The sequence below is a fragment of the Gymnodraco acuticeps genome, unplaced genomic scaffold (assembly GCF_902827175.1).
Source record: "Gymnodraco acuticeps unplaced genomic scaffold, fGymAcu1.1, whole genome shotgun sequence".
Classification (NCBI taxonomy): Eukaryota; Metazoa; Chordata; class Actinopteri; order Perciformes; family Bathydraconidae; genus Gymnodraco; species Gymnodraco acuticeps.
The window spans coordinates 364,774-379,202 of record NW_022989900.1 but is presented as its reverse complement, the minus strand read 5'-3'; the positions used below and the strand labels follow the sequence as shown (position 1 = coordinate 379,202).

The 14,429-nt window shown below is 36.1% G+C and overlaps 1 protein-coding gene across 3 annotated transcripts in view; it reads left to right on the top strand.

Annotated features, from left to right (window-relative positions):
• The window catches only part of si:ch73-366l1.5 (FILIA-N KH-like domain-containing protein), a 28,209-nt gene extending 14,043 nt beyond the window's left edge, over window positions 1-14,166 (top strand). The window contains exons 2-5 of one of the 3 annotated variants that reach the window (XM_034206847.1): window positions 2,529-2,976; window positions 5,585-5,684; window positions 8,043-8,114; window positions 12,510-13,022. In XM_034206847.1, coding sequence (XP_034062738.1) covers window positions 2,529-2,976; window positions 5,585-5,684; window positions 8,043-8,076 — 582 coding nt within the window. In that variant the 3' untranslated portion in view covers window positions 8,077-8,114; window positions 12,510-13,022. Of the gene's footprint in view, window positions 1-2,528; window positions 2,977-5,584; window positions 5,685-8,042; window positions 8,115-12,509; window positions 13,023-13,626 lie in introns of those variants that run through there. The other 2 variants (XM_034206841.1, XM_034206855.1) reach the window with 2 other exon arrangements.
• The last annotated feature ends 263 nt before the right edge of the window (window positions 14,167-14,429 follow it).

Here is a 14,429-nt window from a genome sequence, read left to right as displayed (position 1 = left end):
CAGTCTATCAGATCTGTTGCAGCCCCATTTTTAGAGATTTGGTATGGAGGAAAAGAGAGAGTGTTGTGTTTTCTGACACTTGGTGAGTTCCCTGACACACCGGGGACACATATTCATGTATAAAAGACGTACAAAAGTGCATTTTGCATGATAGGTCCCCTTTAAGTATTCAAGTAATATTGATTTAATGTCTTGTAATCATGATTCTGTCTTAAATAATAATGATTTAGTTTCTCGTAATCATGATTTTGTATTTGTTCTTGGTGTAGAATCATGAAATCATGATTTTGTATAAATATAATCCCAATTGAATATCTCTTAATCATGATTTTGGATGATATAGTCTTCATTTACTCTCTGGAAATCATGATTTAACATTATACAGGCATGATGTATCATCTCGTAATCAGGATTCAGTATTAAATGAAATTATTGTTATAGAATTTGGATTTAGAATCTTGTGATCATACTTTTCTATTATATAATGATGATTTGGTTTGATATAATCTTAATTGAGTATCTCATGATCTTAATTTGATATTTTACTATTGTGATCATCTTAAGTTTTGTATTTCTATCCCTAAATATGCATCACATCATGTTGATAAAGCAGCACATTAGTCACATTGTCTTGGTTCAGTATCTCATATTCTTGAATTAGTACATTGCAATCTTGATTTCCAATCTCACTATCTTGATTTGGTATCCTATAATAATGATCCTCTATCATCATGCTGACTCACAGAATGAGTTAATGACTCTGCATTTAGCACAGTGATCCAGAACACAGCGAGTCTTTGGTGATGAGATTATTTTGGTGTTTCATGGCTCAGGAATTCAGAGGCAGAGGAAGGGAAGTGTTTTGTGCTAAACGGATGCCAATCCATTTAGACGGAGAGAAGGAGGGGGGCTGTGGGATTAAGAGAGTGGCCGGCACGAGTACTCTGATACAGTCACGATGCATTCACTGTCACTGCCACATGTGGGCCTGTACTGAGTCAGCCTGTAGTCTTTGTGAAGTGTTTTATAATCTTGAGTGAACTTGTTTTGTATCTTTTTATCATAAATGTTTATAAAATCCTCTTTATCTTTCGTATCGTAATCTTGATTTCGTATTTTATAATCAAGATTTTGAATAATATAACATTATTTTGTAATCCAATTTTTTAAATAAAATAATCTTAATTTCGTATTCTGTAATCTTGATTTTGTATTATAACATTTGTATTAAGTATCTTGAAATCATTATTTAGAAATGTATCATTACGAGCATCTCATAATCTTGAGTTCATATTTTGTTATATTGATTTGATGTGTTATTGTCAATTTTTTATTCCTGACTTAATAACTTCTAATCATGTTTTAGTTTTAAAAACTTAGATTTTGTCTCACGTAATAATGATTTATTTATCATTTATTTTACTTTCATTTCTTTGTGTTTCATAATCATGATTAAGTATTATACTACTTTGACTATTATTTTAAGATTTAGTGTTTTAAAATCTTGATTTTGTAAATGATCACCTTGATTTAATGATTGTTAACCTAATTTTGGGTTTCTTAATCTTGATTTAGGGTTTACTGATCTAGATTGCTTTCCAATACTCGAATGTAGGGTTTTAGAATCCTGATTTAGTCACATGTTCATCCTGACACTCCTGATGGAGACACTCGATCTGCCTCTCCAATGTCAATCTCTTCAAACTCAGCACTTTACAAAAAGACACGGACAGATGGGTCTGTCCGTGGAGGAGCAGGGAGGTCTCCTGTTGAAAAGACAGATAAATATAAATATGAGAGGTGTCGAGGAGAGGAGGGCGGCAGACACTGGAGAGGCTTTCATTTGTCCTGAAGTCAGTGGCAGGCGGCGGACCCTCAGCGAGGATCTGCCGCTGACAGCATGTCCTTCCACGCAGCGTTGGTCTGTCAAAGGTCAGCGGTCACGTTAATATGATCACAGGGACCTCCACTGAAGATATATTTAGGGATGCACTGGTATCGGAGAAGATGCCGGTGGCTGGACAAGTTCCTGACATTTTGTAAGAAGACACTTGTGGTTTGTATTTAACTGAAAGTGAAATAAAATGTTGGGCGTTCCGGAGAAAGATCAGCAAGAGTTAAACAAAAAAATAATGAATTATTTTAAGATCTTAAAACCGTTACTCAAACCGGCTTATCGTGGGTCTTATTTCACATGGTTATAGAAAACTGGGAAAAAACACACAATATTTCTCACCAGGGTAACGTTACAAGATTTGGCATTTGTGCTGCATTCAGGTGAAGTTTGAACAATCGTTAAAAACGTCCTGACTGGGAAAATTCACAAGAAACACGTGAAGTTGGAGAAACACTTAAAAATGTTTCAATAGCCATACCGATCCGCTTTATAATTGAATGAGCTCTTCCTTAACTCATGCTACCTTGCTACCTTCCGGCCGGTTTTCTGAAAATCAGGCCAGAAATGTTTTGGTAATTTCCCTTTTATCTCTGACAGTAGTTAACTGTTTTCAAATGTTGTGTCTTTCCAGCCTGCTCCAGTACCAGCACCAGAACCAGTTAAAGCACCAGAACCTGTCCCTGAACCAGTTAAAGTACCAGAGCTTGCTCCTGAACCAGTTAAAGTACCAGAACCTGAACCAGTACTAGAGATTGTACCTGAACCAGTTGCAGCACCAGAAGTAGCTGCAGCACCAGAACCTGCACCAGAGCCAGTATCGGAACCCGAACCTGTCCCCGAACCAGAACCAGTATTCAAACCCGAACCTGTCCCAGAACCTGAACCAGTATTCAAACCCGAACCTGTCCCAGAACCAGTATCGGAACCTGAACCTGTCCCAGAGCCCGAACCAGTATCAGAACCAGAACCTGTCCCAGAACCGGCTGAGGTTCCAGAGCCCGAGCCCGAGACGGTCTGGGAGCCTGAACCCATCGTAGAGTTTACACCAGAACCAGAACCTGAGATTTTCCCAACCAATGGTGAGAGTTGTTACTTCATTCATTATTACAAATCATGCAGCAGGGATTTTAATCCAAAAACCACATATTAATGAAAGCTTACAGGGTAAAACTAACTGCGCAATCAGCACTGTAAAGGTCCCATGTCATGCGTTATTATTCGTCCCCTTGTGTGTTATGTAGCTTTTAATGCATGTAAACGGTCTGCAGAGTCACAAACCCTCAAAGTACACCCTGTAGCGAGTAAAACTCTAACACAGAAAAGACCTGTCTGTGCTGCCCCAGAACGCCTCGTTGGAGATTTCTCTTTTTACATTTTTTTCTTCCTGGTCACTCAGCCTTATCTTTTCTCAGCCATGGCTCCGCGGAGTGTGTGTGTGCTCAGGCTGAGTTCCGCGCTGTCTCGCTGACCCCACGCAGCAACCAGGAAACGACACCAGTAATCCAGCTCACACTGTTCGTGCCTCGAGCCTCAAAGGGCGGAACAGCGAGCCCCGCAACGTCCCGCCAACACGGCACCCAGACCCCACGCAGCATTCTCATCTGTTTGTCATTACTGGTGTCATTTTCTGGTTGCTAACAAACACTGATCTTCCGCTTAATTATGATCAGTAGAAATGGCCATGTCATGGGACCTTTAAGTACTTTTAGTACCTAATACTGTACAATCAATACTTTTGCTTCATGTAACTTATCTTTTATTTATATTTCATATATTTTTGTATATTTTTATATTTTGTTTTTTATTTTATTTGGATTCATATCTTTTATTTCACATTTATTTTTAAATGATCCAATTTAAATATATTCACCTACAGTAAGTTTACTACAATGAAGTAAACTTACCTTTACTTCAGGTGACTTTATTTTACTCAAACATCCTACATTTTACTTAAAACATAAAATAAAGTTATTTTACTACAATGTACCGCACAATCAATACCTTCACTCTAGGTACTTTAAAGGTGGGGTAGGTAAGTTTGAGAAACCGGCTCGAGATACACTTTTTGTTATATTCCATGGAATGCTCTTAACATCCCGATAGCAATGAATATCTGAAGTGCTTTGACAAAAAATCCATTAAAAAAACATCATCTGTGGAAGCCGTAATACTGTAACAAGGACGACCAATCATCTGAGCCGGCCCGGCTAAAGTAACTGGATGGCCTACCTGCCTGTCAGCCTTCCATCTGTGCACAAACTTATCTCGTGCCCTCATTGGTCATGTGCGCGTTCGTGTGTGCTGGAGGAGGGGCTCTGGAAGGAAGTGGCAGATTTTCTCCGGATGTGTATTTTCAAACTCTAGCGCACTCGAGCTGGTTTCTCCAAAATTACCTATCCCACCTTTAACTTTATTTAAAAATCTAAATATTTTACCTAAAACATATATTCTATTTTATATATATTTTATTACAATTAGATTCAAATTATATATATATAAATTATTTGATTTAGATAAATACATATATTTTTTACATTTATTTTATATTTTCCCATTTTATTTATTCTGAATTATCCTATTTTCTATATATATTTTTTTTAATATGAATATTTAGTAGATGCAGATGTGTGCAGCCTGTTAGCGCTGACTGTATGAATGCAGAGTTGGAGCAGCTGTGCTCCGCAGATAACTTATCAACAGAGGAACCACAGACGGCCGTCCTGACTACCATACTGCACACACATCTTACCATGAAATACTCTAGTGTGTGTGTGTGTGTGTGTGTGTGTGTGTGTGTGTGTGTGTGTGTGTGTGTGTGTGTGTGTGTGTGTGTGTGTGTGTGTGTGTGTGTGTGTGTGTGTGTGTGTGTGTGTGTGTGTGTGTGTGTGTGTGTGTGTGTGTGTGTGTGTGTGTGTGTGTGTGTGTGTGTGTGTGTGTGTGTGTGTGTGTGTGTGTTGTGTGTGTGTGTGTGTGTGTGTGTGTGTGTGTGTGTGTGTGTGTGTGTGTGTGTGTGTGTGTGTGTGTGTGTGTGTGTGTGTGTGTGTGTGTGTGTGTGTGTGTGTGTGTGTGTGTGTGTGTGTGTGTGTGTGTGTGTGTGTGTGTGTGTGTGTGTGTGTGGTAAAACACCTACATTAAAAACACTGAAGTTATGTAAATCTAAAAATAGTCAAAATCAAAGTATTACTTGTGCAGTAAAATAGTTATTTATTTTCTTTATTTGTCCTTAAATTAAATCCGGTACTGATTTGTAGAATTTTGTACTTCAAATTCCCTCCAAATGTTATTTATTTATATGCATTCAATTATTCTAAGCATTTCTTTATTGATAATTACATTTTCAATGTTCTTAATGTTTTTGTTCTATGTCTTGTCTATTTTATGTACTTATATATTAATAAATAAAAAGGGAGATATAGAATAGTAAACAAAAAAGGTTTTTGTTATTATTTTTTGTTTTTGGAACATTTTGTATTTAGTGTAAATTATTAATAAAACATTTTTTAAAGCTTTTATTTATTCGATTCAATTGGGTAGGATGAAAAACTGTAATCTGAAAAGTAACTAAAGACAATTGTAGTGGAATCAAATGTGCAATATTTACCTCTAAGATGTAGTGGAGTACAAATACTTAAAATGTGTACTTAAGTACTCAGCAGATGGACTCAGTTATTTTCCTGTGTGTGTCAGATGTGGCTGCAGCTGACGACATGGTGATGTTCACTCCAGGAAAGAAACAGAGCAAGTTTGAGACGATGATGACGAAGGAGGAGATTGAGGAGGAGCAGAGGTGAGTGACAGTGGGTTCTGAGGTCATGTGACATGTTGGACCTGCTGCAGGGTCTGTGTGCGGCTGCATGTACAGCAGTGTGTTCTGCTAAAGGCTTTAGCTTCCAGGGACGGCGGGTGGAGGGTCTTCTGCACGCACCTTAACACCTCTGTCCATGAAATGAAAGACACTTGTTTAGTGACTTTACTGAAGAAATGCAAGGAAAAATAATCGCATGTATATGTGTTTTGTGGTCCTACATTTCGCCCCAAAACAATGCAGAGTTAGCATTACATCTTGCGAGTTATCATTCTCAAAAAATGAAATAAATGTCTACTGTGTATATATAAATAAATATAATTTATTTTATTTTATTAGATTTTTTATTTTATTTGAATTTACACAATACTTTACTTGATCTTTTACATTTTATAATGATTCTTGTTTTAATTATATTTATTACATATCTTCATTTACATAATGTTATATATTTATATATTTGTAAGTATATATTTTTTATTATATTTATTTAATTATTTAAAGTGTATATATTGATTTATTATTTTGAAGAAATACTTAAATTACATTCCTATATTTTATATTTAATTTCTTTAATCCTGATGTGTTTTTGTTTTAAACAATGCATATGTGGAAAAATATTTCTCCGATGTGACTAAATTCAATGCAAAGTGCGGGTGCTACTTCTTGCTAAATATATTTTATTATTACCGACGATAAAGTGGAGCTTGTCTATTTTCTAATGGTTTCAGAGAGTACTACTTTGCATTATTGAATTTTTTAATAATTAATGCAAAAGTGGAAAATGAAAATCCTATTGTGAGATTTAGTCCAGCAAAGTCTTCCATCCACACCCTGAGGCTGGACTGTGAGTGAGCAGACATTACATAACCTCTGTTACGCATGTTTTCCAGCTGAGAGAGTGTTTATAATTTACTTTGTATCTAAGAGCAGGGAGGAGACATATTCAGCCGTCTGATTGGATAACCCTTTTTATTTTAAACTCCAGAAACTCTTAAAATGTTCTTGTGGGTTGGCGACGCTGTGTTTCTGTGTTTCTGTTGGGAAACAGAGAAGAGAAGAGTCTTTGTCTCAGTCTGAGTCTCTCTCAGGGTGAACCGATTTCACAGATGAAAGATATTTCTCTGCATAGTTCACAGCTCCAGATCATGGTTGAGTGTGTCTTAAAATGTTATGAAAACATGTTACCTTTGAAATCGAAGCTCAAGAACTGTGAAATCATTTAGATGAACACTCTTCTAACAAGTATTTAGTCATAAACTCAAGTATTCGACTGAAAGGGTAACTCTTGTAGTCCGACCTTGAAGGTAGCATCTCCTTGGTTCCCTCCGCAAAACGCCAATGGGGTTTCTCGATTAGATTTGGTTTTATTGCAGAAAACTGAAACGTTGACTTAATGTTACTTAACTTAAATGTATTATGTCAACACATTTCACATAACTGTATGAGGTTAGTTGAAAGCAATAATATTAAGTGGACTTAATATTATTGCGTTCAACTAACCTCATACAGTTGTAATAAAGTGTAAATGCAATCTCCAGAAGTAAAAACGCTAACAATAGGCAAATAAAGGAACTACGTCACCTCACTTTACATCAACAACGCTAAGCTAAAGGCGGCTAATGTTTGGCAACGGGCTGTTAAGTAGTCCCATTTAGTCACTTGTTGGCAACGACTGTTTTAACGTCATTTAAAAGCTTCAGGATAATAGGGTGTATTGACATATTTTATGTCGCAGAACAAAACGTTAAAATATCTTCAGCTTGTGTTACACCAGACCTTATTTCAGGCATCAGACTGAAACATTTTTTTTTTAAAACACATGATTTCTTCCATGACTTCAGATGAGTGAACAGGAAACGCTGAAATGCTTACTCTTTTCCTGGTTTTAGGACTCATTCTTTAGCTCTCTACTACAATTTATCCTCATGGGGACATGAAAGATGAACCACATTTTAAATGTATTGACAGGACATCCAATAGTTATTGGGTTATTTCACTTAAAGACAAACAGGGTCACCACATTTAGTGGGATTCATCCTCTGGAGAGCATGAATATCTGAACCATGAATATCTGACAAATAACTTGTTTTAAATGTTTAAATGAGCTTACTTTGCATTATTTCATTTATTCAGGTATATCAAGTGCAAATTTCAAATCACGATAAGGTCCAATACAAGCCCTCTCTTGTAGCGCATCCATTGCACATTAATATCAGTAGTCAGGTAACCCCCCCCCCCCTCTTGATACAGTATATGAGCATGACTCCCTCCCAAGTTTTTTTGGATAATCTCCATTTTGTGCTAAAACAGCAGATGCTTTGTGTGCTTATCTTTCAGGATAGAGCTTACGTCAGATTTTACTTCTCTATAATCATCAGCACACACACACAGTGTGTTAGGAGGGACATGGTAAGGTCATATTTCTATTAAAACCCCCTCCTCCCTAAATCAACTCCAACAAAAATAACCCGAGTTAAAATGTATTCTATCTGAAGAGAGAGGCTGGCATTACATTGCTAACCATGTTTGGATCAACGTGACTTTATTGATTGAGTATTTTACAGTGTGGTATAAGTACATTAAATGCATTCATGTATCTGAATACTGAACTGCTGCAACATATACTTTTTTATCATCTTCTCAGTGCTGCTCAGAGTTATGGAAACACATCAAATCATATAATGATATTACATTTACTTTTTAAAGCTCCTTTAAAGGTCACCTATTAAGCAAAATCCACTTTGTCATGTATTTTATACATACACATGTGTCTCCTCTGTGTTAAGAGATTTGGAAAGTTTCACGAAAAAAATTCTCTCTCTCTTTTTGTCCTGATCCATTTATATAATAACCTGTCTGAAAATGAGCGGATCAGATTTTGGCCACTTATGGCGCATTTCCACTGCAGCGGCACTGCAGCCCCGTTTAAGCGTCCTTAGTCCTCAAGCGGCCAGGCCAGTTTTTAATGGCCTTTCCATATAGCGTAGCACCGGCTAGCGGGTACTTTTTCCCTCTTTTTCCGGCCTCATAAAATCGTGGTTCCTATCAGGGCCAGGGCTGAACTAGTGACGTCAACACTCTCGACTGCTGATTGGTCAGAGAGAATAGTCACAAGATCGCGCGCGAGATCATCCCTAGCGTCGCATATATATCTAGAAGCAAGCTTGCAGCATTTTTATACGCAGAATTTTTGTAAACGGATGAGCTACAAAAATGGCAACGTCAAAGAAAAGCACACCGTGGTCGACCGAGGAGGTGACAACGTTCCTACATCTCATTGGGGATGATCAAATCCAGCAGGAGCTCGACGGAACAACTCGAAATGTGAAAAAAAAAAAAGCCGTTCGCCCCGCCTACACTGCGTTGCTACCCCAGGTCCTAAACTGTAATGGAAATGCGCCACGGCCTAGGCCGGCCAGCGAGGCAGCCCGAGGCCTGAGCGAGGACGCTTAAACGGGGCTACCCCGCTGCAGTGGAAATGTGCCATTAATGATGTCACAATGTTTTTTTGGCTTGTTTAACCATTAGCCAATCACCAACCAAGGTAACCCCCCACCTTATCACCTGAGGCCCCGCCCACACGGAGACGAGACAAAAACGAAAATAAACCGAAGTAGTTTTCAAAAAAGTCTTCGATTCTTCCACACGGAATCGGCTCAAGAAACGTGTCCGTCCACACAAACGCTGGACACGCTGTAGTACATATGCCGGGCCTGTAAGTGGAGCTGTACTTCACACTTTGAAAACCCTGGCACAAGCGAGGAAATGTGATTGGCGGCGATTTCATTTGAACGGGACGGCGCATTCGGATCCAAGTAGACGGAAGGAATGAGGTATTTGCGGTCTACAATGACAGAAGAGACTGTCAAGTTTGGCTGTACTCAGCATTGAATCAAAACGCACTAAAGCTTTGGATCTTAATAAGTTTGTGAGGCGTTTTGCTGAACAAGATGGTAATCGCCGCATTCAGCTGTTATAGGCATGCCAACTTGATGCTCTGCTCACGGATGAGTCGATGAGAATAATAAACTGTTAAGATGATGACCTTACGTGTGTAAATATATTTTCTTCTTTGTGGGGGTCTACCTCCAAAAAACTGTTTCAAGTCCTGAGAAAGTCAAATAAGACGGTGTGTAAAACTTCACTGCCCAGCCAAAAAAAAGTAACCACTTTGATTTAACTAGGCCAGTAGGTAATGACTTTCCACTGGATAATAATACCCCTGCATTATAGCAACAACAACAACAACAATAATAGCAATAATAATTGGGAGGGGGGGCGCGACTGTTCTTATGTTCTCTGAGGGGAGGCTCACCTTCCCACACTTTGAAAACCCCTGATCTAAAGTAAAAGACAGAGAATCAGCACTTTTGAAACAGGGCTGAAACAGAGGGGATGCTACAATTTATGTTTGGTATTTGGAGGCAAACACTTCAGAGACATGTTTTGTATATATCTGAGACCTGTAATATATTGATGAAAAAGAGTATAATAGGGGACCTTTAAAATAAAAATTATAAACATTCATGAGAATGTTAGAGGAACATCATGAGAGAAAAACAGTCATTTAAGAAGCAGTTTTTCAGATGATTTCTTCGTATTTCTTTATTATTATTAACTCGTAATAGTTGATCCAACACACTTTCTGCTACTTTATGATGCAGGAAGGCAATTTGTTACAGGGAAGCGCGCCCTGCTGGATGAATACTGTCATTGCATAAGGAAATAATAAATAAAGGTGTTTTTTTATAAATAATATATATAAATATTAATAAAATGTTTAGGCTTAATACACCTATCCTTTTATTATTGTGTACAATTCCCTTTAGATGTATACGCTTCCGCCGATATATGATAATAATAACAATAATAATATGATTATGTAGTTATTAATATAATAATATGTTATTATTTATAATATTTATTATTATTATAATTATAACAGGTGTTTTTTGCGCGTTAATGGTCACAATTAACAAGTAGGAGAATCAATGTTATAACTAATTATTATTATTATTTGGTTGTAGTGGTTTTAGTAATAGTTTAAGTAGTAATAGCAGTAATCATATCATAATTGGTCATATTAGTACATTATCATTCTATATGCATACATATGATTCATGACCTACACATGTAAAATAGAAATGTACAATAATACGAGAATATTTGTTAAATGAGAGTTCTCAGTATTGGTTCATGAGTACAAAAACAAATGCTCTGTGAAAAAAGTCAACCAACAACCCCCCCCCCTCCCCACACACACACACACACACACACACACACACACACACACACACACACACACACACACACACACACACACACAGGTAGAGCTTCCTGTCTGAGGACCGAGCCTCTCTTCTTCTACATGTTATTTCCTGCAGCTTCCCCTGCTAACTGCATGCTGCCTGCTAACGCATAAGCTAACGGTGAGTGATGCTAACAACTGTTTAAAGGCAGCTACACTTTGTGTGCATTTAAGTTCACTTTAATTTAATAAACCAAACCCTGCATAGCTTCTGCATGAATTAATTCATTTACTTTAATTCAGTCTAATCTCAATAATAACAACAGCCTGTGTCTTCATCAAATAATGTACTTATATTTGTTGATGTTTTTTTCAGTATGTTTCGTGGTTTCTATTCATTTATGTACATTATAACAATCATTGATCAAGTTAAAGTCTGACAGTTTTGACCGTATAACGTTTTTTATTATTATATATTAATATTATTTTCCACTTTTTCTTAGTGACATAATGCCACTGTTTTTTATGTAGATGCATTTTCAGTGTGTTACATATTAGGAGGATTTTCACACTCTGGGATATGTCCTTGATTAGCAGAAACATTGATTAAATGGTAAGTTAACTCAGTGAAAGTGTACAATTATATTAATAAAATCATTTTTGAACAGTTGTTTTAGGAAGGTAGATTCATTTTTTTTAATGCAAGAGTAAAAATAGTATACATAAATGAAAAACAATGTTAATGCTAACAATTGACATATCCCATAAAGAATGTAAACAAACAATAGGATTAAAATCCCAACAATTAAATTGCTCTGATCAGAGCTGAAGTTAGTTAAAAGGTTTAACTAAGTGCAAGATGATAATAAAATATGAATACGTAATATTTATTTTATCCGATTAATGAAGGGACATCTGTTGTCTAATGTAGAAATGATTTTTTTTGGTAATATGAACTGCACAACAAAACGTTATCTATGTTGTTGTGGGTCATTGAAATATATTTGCACTCAGAATTGATTATACAGATTGTAATTATTTAAATTGTGTTTTTTTCCTTTGATAAACAAGTGGCATTATGTAAGCAGACATTTTTTGGAGAAAAAAATGAATAGTTAGGAGTTATGATCAGGACTGAAGTGAGTAAAGGTATTTAATAAAAGTGAGGAAAGATATGAATAAATATTAATCTTATATCAGTTTTAGGAAGTGGATAATTGTGTTCTATCGTGTATGGATTCTATTTTTTTTAACTGACACTGCAGAAAAAAATAAAGTGCTTTATAAATAAAATTTACAAAGAAAATGAAATAAAGTTATGATCAGGACTGAATTTGGTTACACGATTTAACACAGTGAACAAGGGACATTTTGTTTTTGTAATCTTTTTATGACATGAATAGGACATCAGATAAAATGTTAAGTGTTAACTTTCATGTATTAGCGTTCATTTAAAGTGATTTACGTTACATTCCCTGATTGTTTGGAACTCTTATTTTAAGTTGTATTTCTTGACCCATTAAAAATGAATATTGTGGGTTATTTTCTTTTTTCAGAGATCCTGAATGATCATCCTGAGATTTGAAACCCCTTCAGCTTCTTCCTTGATTTTGTCACTGCTGAAGGAAAAGATTTGAAACCTTTTATTTGAGAATCTTTCAGGTCTGAGCTGCTTGTGAATAGCAAACGTCTTTACACCAAAGTGCCTTCAGGAGTCTGTGTTTGTACTGTTTGTAGAGTAGCATTAACAGAAACAGAGTGAAGTTATTGTGTTTACAGGACAGATGGAGCAGTGTGACACTTTTGTTCAAACTTTGATTTCAATAAAGTTTAGTCAAACAATGAATCTGCTGTTCTTAGAAGAACGGGAAAAAACCGAAGTTAAACGTCCTGTGTTTGAGGTGTGAGGTTTTTCAGTTTGATTTACATGTTTAGACATGCAATAAATAAATAAATGAATGTGTGAAACCCAACTGACGTTAGTTGTGTTTGCTTCAGGAAGCTTTTGTTTTTATTTTTGAATTAAGCATCCTGTGCATTAAAATATATCCTGAAATGTAACCATCCAATTGCTTCTTTTGTTTGTTTTTGTGTCTTTTTTAATGTATTTCTTAATTTAGTATGTTCTTTTTTTAAATTATAAATATGATTATTATTAACTTTTTATAGTATAATTATTATTTTTATTATTATTTGTCTCTTTGTGTCTTTATTTTCTTGATATTTTACGACATTAATCCTGAAAAAATTCATATTATACTTTTTCTTCAAAAACATTGAATGAATGATTTTCAGATCACTTTAAGATGGTGGACGACAACAACGATCAAAACCATTTAAATGAGGAGAAACGCGCTGTTGTTTCAAAAAACGATTAGAAAACACAAATGTGCCAAAACATATGCAAATGAAGAACCATCTTGCTTTTGCACATGTTGGCCACCACACCTTTATCAAAGGTTTTCTTGAATTTCCATTACCATCCAAAATCATGACATTATTATGAATATAAAACGTTTTTTCTCTAGAGAAATTACAGCATTGACCTTAAAAAACGAGTACTTTTTTCTTTTCTTTATTAATTAATTTGATCAAGAAATATTTTGATATTTGTGTCCTGTCATGTGACCTCAGCTGAGTATTTCTGTTCAGTTCTGTGACTTCACTTCCCAGGGTTCAACAGGAGCAGCTAGCAGCCATCTTCCTGTTGCTGAGGGAGAACCAGGAGGCGCTGGGGGAGGTGACGGAGGGAGAGATGGAGGAGCAGCTCAAGCTCTACTCCCTCTGAGACTTCAGAAAATATACTGTAGATTTGTATTTAAACTTGAACAATTTTACTGTATTTTAAATGATTAGTCTTTTTTTTTAACGTTACACTTTATTATAGAAAATATTATTTATTATACCGTATTTTTTTAAATACTTGTTCGTAAATTAAACATAGCCCTTATTTCTTTGAGTAGAAATACTACATTTTTCTTGAAAAACGTTGGATTGTATTGTCAACATTTAACATGTTTCCTCAAAATATTTGATCTATTTGGGGGGTGCTAGTGGAGCACGCTCAGGTACTGCGCACCGCATAAAGCTTAGCTAACGAAGGATGACTTCTAGGCAGGGTTGGGAGGGTTACTTTGTAAATGTAATCAGTTACTGAATACATGCTCTGAAAGTAATCAGAATACAGTTACGTGTCTTAAAAACGTATTCAGATTACTTTTAGAATACTTTTGGAATACTTTCTTTTTCCATAACAGATGGGTATGTTTCGGTGAACAGGAGACACTTGTTTTACTGTTTTAATGGCTTATCAAAAACTCAAACACAACATCTTGGTGTCATTCTGGACAGCTCTCTCATCTGCACCCCACATAAAAAACATCACCCGGACTGCATTATTTGTACTGTCTTAAAACCTTTCCTTGGAATATGTTATGAATTGTAAGGTGTCCTTGGGTGCTTTGAAAGGCGCCCCT